This window comes from Pundamilia nyererei, unplaced genomic scaffold, assembly GCF_000239375.1.
Source record: "Pundamilia nyererei isolate P.nyererei 1_Seehausen unplaced genomic scaffold, PunNye1.0 scaffold00016, whole genome shotgun sequence".
Taxonomy (NCBI): Eukaryota; Metazoa; Chordata; class Actinopteri; order Cichliformes; family Cichlidae; genus Pundamilia; species Pundamilia nyererei.
The window spans coordinates 1529755-1536932 of NW_005187417.1; the positions used below are offsets into that span (position 1 = coordinate 1529755).

At 39.3% G+C, this 7178-nt stretch overlaps 1 protein-coding gene across 2 annotated transcripts in view; it reads left to right on the top strand.

Moving 5' to 3' along the window:
* The first annotated feature begins 599 nt into the window (after positions 1–599).
* tcf4 (transcription factor 4) overlaps positions 600–7178 on the top strand; it is a 174281-nt gene continuing 167702 nt past the window's right edge. For both annotated transcript variants that reach the window (XM_013908918.1, XM_013908919.1), the window contains exons 1-2: positions 600–652; positions 3063–3138. In XM_013908918.1, the coding sequence (XP_013764372.1) occupies positions 3087–3138 (52 nt within the window). In that variant the 5' untranslated portion in view covers positions 600–652; positions 3063–3086. The remainder of the gene's footprint in view (positions 653–3062; positions 3139–7178) is intronic.

Here is a 7178-nt window from a genome sequence, read left to right on the forward strand (position 1 = left end):
CAACCTTTGGAATAAGAATTCATCATGACCCTACAGAACCTGGTGCCATTCATAGGTTACCTGTGACCCCTCAGTCAACACTCTGAGCTTTTGTAAAATATAACTTCCTAATCCAGTTTGTTAGATATTAGTGGTCCGCAGAAGGCTTAAAGGACCATTAAACTTTCCTGAGACACATTAAAGGCTCTGCAATCATAATCAATAACGTTTAATGACTTGGGGAATGGTGATATAATGATTTACGCTGCTGTGGTTGATTATAGACACATTACAATTGTAATATAAAAGTGCTGAAAGATATTGATTGATATTGTGAGTGATTAAAATGCAAAACTAAGGACTGCAGATATTTAATATGTCAAGTATAAACGAAACGACTGTGTGTTTTAGAACATCATGTACAATGAAGCGCTGAAAAGTGTTTCTTTTAACTTGTTATTATTTCATTTTTTCCAGTATTTTTTCATCTATCTGCTTCTTGCTAGCTGATTAACACATAATTTTTGGACACTGAATGTTGTACTCTCAGTACTGTGTGTTGTGTGTTTTCTTTGGTCATTTAAAAAAATAACCATCATTCTCTCCCTGTCTCACAGATATGGAGGAGAGGACGGGTGCAGCATCATGGGCGAGTGGAAGTCGTTCTTCCAAGGTAACAAATTACAATAACCGCTAATAATGATTACTAAAGCTGATGTGTTTGCCTTCATTCATAACATTCATCATTTCATGACTAATGCACTGTACGTGTCTTGAAACAACCTGTTGGCAGGGACCTTTTCACTTTTTTTGTCCCCTTAGAATTGTTCCTGTTTTTCAAACAGACATTTTTAATGGCCATCAAAACCTTGAAGTGCTGGAACTCTCAGCCACTTGTACAGTAGTGTCTTGGATCTTAAGCACCAAACAACAACAGTGTTTGAACTGTTGATCACATATGTGCCTTTCATTTTCAAATTAAGGTATTTGACTGTTTAAACGAGCCAAAAAGGTACATTCTAGTTCCAAAGTGATAATTGTATATTAGCAACGACACACTAAAAAGGCTCTGGGTTCAAACTTCCTGGCGCCATTTTTCTTCTTAAGCCTAAAGAGTTACAGCATCTTATGAGAGTCCTCCAGGTCCTGTAAGCTGTGAATTGTAGCTTTGGTGGATCAGACTTGATAGTGCACATAGAATAGAATAGAATAGAATTCAACTTTATTGTCATTGCACATGCACAGGTACAGGGCAACGAAATGCAGTTTGCATCCATCCAGAAGTGCTTAGTGATATAGATATATTACAATATATATTAGCAATAATATAGATATGTGAGTATATTACAGAAATGGGTCTATTATGGTATCCCTCAGCACCCAGGCCCTGGTTCATTGTGTGCCCCTCTTTGAACCACAGTTCATCACAGCTGATGGCAGCAGTCGTCCGGCCTCGACAATCTAACCCCTGTCACTTACTTTGCACCTGCCCCTCTCTTTCACATTCAACACACTGGCTACACAAACAAATGCTCACTTAGTAATACAGTGGTCCCTCGCTATAACACGGTTCACCTTTCTCGGCCTCGCTGTTTCACAGATTTTTCTTTGTGCAATTTTGCATGCTTCGATTGCTAACACTGTGACACTGAAGTGCTGTACTGTATGTTTGTAAATTTTCTCCCCAACGAACACAACCATCGACAAAACGTTTTGCACGGTAAAAGGCAACAGCAGGTGCCTTTGGTTTCATTCTATAATACTGGACTTATTTTTCTTAGGTTTGAACTGTGAGAGTGTTTAAGCAAGAGAGAAAAGTGTTAAAATGTTCATGCCTGTCTGAGAAAAGTGTATAAAGTGTGTTATGAGGGGTTTTACAGCCTTAAAACATCTATAATGATTGTAAAGTTGGCTACTTCACCGAATTCACCTGTTGCGGGTTATTTTTAGAACGTAACTCCCACGATAAACGAGGGACTATTGTATATCCCAGTCTTCGACATGATTCTTCTATGTTTTTATAAGCTTTCGATTAAAACTGAGAGTATATTGTAGTAAGGCAAGCAGGCAATGTGTACTAAAGAGGATCGGAGATATCCATCTGAGGCCTAAGTCATTGTTAGTGACCACATCCATAATCCTAAACGCAACACCATACAATCAGAATAAGTATTTTTTTTCCCTAAACGTGGCAATCGGGGAATGAAGAAAATACAAAAATTCTAACTTGCACACATCAAAAACTATTTTCTTATTTTTTTAACTTTTTACTTTTAAGGTTGGGTTCATCATCACTGATGACTTTGACCTCAGAGATGAACTAAACTGTTGTACAATAGCAGCAGGGCATAGAAACAGTACCAAGCTGTGAATATTACATTCATTACATTACATTCACATTTAATAATTGTTTATCAAAGATTTTATGATAACCGTTTGTCCTGTGTCACCATCTGAAGAAATCCAGTATTTTTTCTTTTAACTCTTTCCACCATTTTACCAGCTACTTATTTTATCTGCCAAGAAGTAAATATACTGAATATCAATATACAGATAGGTACAGAAGAGGCTGAAGCTTTTTATGAAGTTCCATCAAGAGCATCTCAGCAGCAGATTCAGCCTGTAATTGTCTTCAGCCTGTCTTCACTACTACCAGTTTGCACAAATTTCTACTTCCTGTGTTTAGATTTGGCAGGAGACCTGTGTTACACGTCTTTAGCTTTGCTTCCTGTCATTGCTGTTGTGTTTTTCGTCAAGTATTCAACATTTATGGAAACGGAGCATGTCATGTTCCTGCTAAGAGTGCTAATTTCTACGCTTGCTGTGGTCAAACTTAGACAGATAACCTGCCTACAAGCAGCTCCATCACACGTTGTTAAACTTACAGCTTCACATTTAGTTTTCATACATATTTCCAAACATTTTGAACTATACATTGCTGTATACACCATGTACACTGTAAAATGTAAAAGAGTCAGTCATCCAGTGTTGTCTCTACAACTTCAAGGACTACTATTTCTACTTGTAATGCTACAGATGATGCTGTTTGCATTGCTAACTAGATGTCCTGTCTCCCTCCTCAGAGTTATGCCGATGGGTCTCAGTACATGACGTCACATGACAGCCTTTCACCTCCGTACACCAACTCCAGGGTAACAGGTATGGTGCAAGCTAAATGTGTGTGCATGGGTACATGCATTTGTTTTTATTCATTTATTTTTGCAATTCATTTTTTTCTAGCCATCAGCTTTAGATTCACAGCTTTGTCGGGTCCTGACTGTGTGCGCGTGTGCCTGCGGAGAATTAGTGAAACACTAGCGTACACTGGAGGAGACAGGTCATCTGGCATGCAATTTCTCTCTCTCTTTCCTCTCTTGGCCCGCTGTGTGGAAAAACGCCAGGCAGTGTGTGCTCATTTACCCATGATGCTCTCTGCCTCTGGCTCTCTTCGATGTGGCGCCAGTTGTGAGCAAATGGCCACTGACACAGATAATCTGCCTCTCTCCCTCTCTCTCTCTTCCTCTCACACAGTCACACAGGCATATAATCACTGAAACACACACGTGCAGATGTACTTACACACACACATGCACACACACACTAAACAGAGCTTAATTACCTTTGACTGGATGCATCAAAAATGGAAGATGTTAGCTCTCAGCTATCTGACTCTACCTGCCTTTTTCTGCCACTCTGTCTCTTGTGCTTCTTCTCATTAGTTTTGAGTGAGCTCACACTTGTGATGCACTGAATCTTAAACCCTCCACTCGAAGTGACAGAGTTAAAAAAAAGAAGAAGTGCTGTTTGTGCATTTTTCTCCTATATTTCTTTGGCTACACATAAAAGATGGGCATAGCTACCATGATGTCTCAAATTGGTTTGTGCATTTTGGAGCTGTGACAATATTTAGACAAGAAGGGTGAGATTAGCTTAGGTAGATCAGTAAGCTTGATTAGCAGGGTACATAGAAATCAAATACTAGAATTTCACTTATCAAAACAAGTACACTCACCTCTGGTCTCTTACTGCAGTTAACCAATAACAAACCAAATATTTGTCAGACAATTACACTAAAATGCTGCACAACAAAAACTCTGACCACATTTCTTAAGAAGGAGGTAAATTGGCTGCTGACACTAAAACTTATTTGGAGCAAGCTTCTAATCTGTAAGGTGGAACAGTGGTGTAGTGGTTACCACAACTGACTTGATACTTGGTTTTGGTTGTTTTTCTTTTTTTTAAAATAAGTGCCACATGAAGTGGGTGGGATTGCTCTTGCAACGCCACCTGAGAGTCCAATGACATAATTTATATGCACCTCGATTTTTAAAAAAGCCAGGTCTGATTCTTGTGGAAGAGTTGCTCATATGACTCATCAAATGATGTCACTCCCTAGCTCAGTTGGAAATCTGGCTGACTAGGTCCTAAACAAGTACCGGGTACCAGGTACTGCCACTTAATGGAAGTCCCTTAAACCTGAGAGGAGTTGAGTCAAAATGAGTCAAGTAGGTACTAGTAGAAAAGTGACTTAAGTATTCGTCCTGCGATAAACTGGCAACCTGTCTAGGGTGTACCCTGCCACTTGCCAAGTGATGGGTGGCATAAGCTCCAGGCCCCACGGTGACCCTGAACTGGATAATTGGAAGAAAATGGATAGATGGTCATTTATTTATACTGTAAAGTTGAGCATTTTAAAATGGGAATTTATGGGACTGACCATACCTGTTTTCACATTTTATGAGCAAAGGTATAAGGACACTTAACCAACAAAAGTGTGTTGATTACTTTAATGGCCATATGTGCCCAAAACAGGTGGCAGTAATGTGGTGCTCTAGCAGCCTCCACACGTTGAATTTCATGGTTTCTGCATCATGTCAGAATTTGCTCCTGTTTACCCACAAAAGCATTAGTGAGGTCCAGCTTGATGTTCTGCAGTAAGGCTTGGCTTGTACTCAACGGTGACTAGTGTTGAGCCTAGAGCTTTGTTAGCTCAGTTAAGTTCTTTCACACTAAACTGGGACATCTATATTTTCATGAGTCTGACATTGTGCACAAGGGTACAATCATATAAAAAACAGGAAAAGATCTTCCCTGAACCTATTGTTTAAACATCGCAGTGGAACTAAAGTGCTGAAATTAAACTTGTAAAAGAAAAAAAAAGAGCCCCTTTTGATATTTTTTAAATCGATTTATAAATGTTATAATTTTAGAGGGCATGGCAGTCTGGTTTCAAGTGGTTAATGGATTTTAGACAGATGCGTGAGTGGTGGTTAATTAAAAATGATGACAAACATTTTATTAATTTTGTTCATGTCATTAGGTGGAGTTTAAACTTGCCTAAGCCTCTCGAGGACTCGTGTTAAAGTTTTAATATATGCACGCACAAGTGTTTAAAAGCAAAGTTCACAAAGGGGAGGTTATTAATTAAATCAGCTGAAGCAAAAGTGTAAAAAAACATTTTTATTATCTTATAGAATTATCCGAACCTGGGTGTCGAATGCACCAACAAGGCAAACGAAATGTAAAACTTGAGAGTCGTGGGCCTCATGTTGGAATGATCCATTGTGAGTGCGATGTGTTGTGACAGTGTTGTGATTATTTTATGTATCTGCAGACGCAGAGAGCGAGCAGACAATGCAGAGTCAGAAATGGAAATATTGTATTTCATCGGGCGCACAGGAGCTGCAATTTACTTTGATAATGATAATGCTAAGAGACCGAGACAGCAGGGGATATGGAGCACACACAGTTCTATCATTGCTAAGAGTTTTCTAGAAAACTCCCTCTTTGCTTTCTACCTTTAACAGAACCATTTCTCAGTCAACTGGTCTTGTAAAATTTGATTGTGTTTGATGTTTGTGTTAGCTTTTCTCTCTGTGTGTGTCTTGATGGATATTGCAGTCTTCAGTACCAATACTAAGATATCAATGATGATGTTTCTCAGCCTGGATGAGAATTAGCAACTCCAACTCTGAGGCCACGGTTCTGATTGGAAAACGTGGATTTCCTGCTCTGGGTTGGGCAGGAGTTCACAAACCTTGGGTCATATTAACACTGGGAAATGAAGGAGCAGGAAATTGACAAGTAGATCAGTGAAACGTTGGCACTGATACGAATGCTGTATCGATCTCTTGCCTTCAGAGATGAGCCTGTGTCGAATTACTGGTTGATCTTTACCCTCACCTATGGATGTGAGTCAATAATGACTGAGGGATAAGACTCATGTTTGGATGTCTTAAAATCAATGTTTTAGCATCATGAGAAGACAAAAAACAGGATGAATTAGAGGAGAAGCTCAACAATCTGGTAACCAGTTCTCAGGAACATCTGCAAATGTATCTTTACGATGGATTGGGGCCAAGGTGTTTCTGTTTAGTTGGCTTGTGGTTGCTTGGCTGTTGCTAGACAGTTACTAACTGCTTGCTTTGGTATGGTTAGGGGGTTGTTGAGGCTTTTTAGGTCAATCTGTTGTTGCTTTGCAGCTGCTATGGCGGGTGATATTTTGCTTTGCTTGTTTTACAGCATTTACTAGCCGCATTGAGAATGTTCTCATCAACTGGTTGGAAGGTAGCGGTTATTGTGCCATATATGAAAATGCTTTCTGCTGCTCATTTAACATAAATCTGACAAAGCCTAGATGAGTTTAAACAATCAATTGTACTGTTTGAAAGCTACTATAAGTATAATAAACTGTCATCTAGTATTCAGTTCAATCAATAGAGGAAAAAGAGCCATGTTGTAATTAGAAATGTGAAAAAAAGCATCTTAAAGATGTAACTGATCAACCCAAATGTACCCTGTGTAATCAGTTAGCTGCTAAACATATAAATTTAAAAGAATCTTAAAAGTAGCTGCGGACTGTGACAGAACCTCGCATTGCCTCCATTTGGTTGTGCACATGTCACCAGGGTGTAGTGTCCATCACACTACAGTTTGTTTGAGCGAAGTTCATTCACAGCAAAAAAGTGCTCATGATCAAACGTCACACGATTCACAAAAAGGCAATTTATGGCGCAGCTTTGCACCAGCAAAACAACCCCTAAATATTTCATTTATACCATAAACATGATTGTGAGCTTCAGTGGTGAGCGACTGCAGCCCATTTAGGTCACCTTCAGGTTCAAGACTCTAAAGAAGAAAGAAACACTTCAGAGTTTAATGAACCAAACCTGAACATGTTGACCCTGCACCCCCCACCC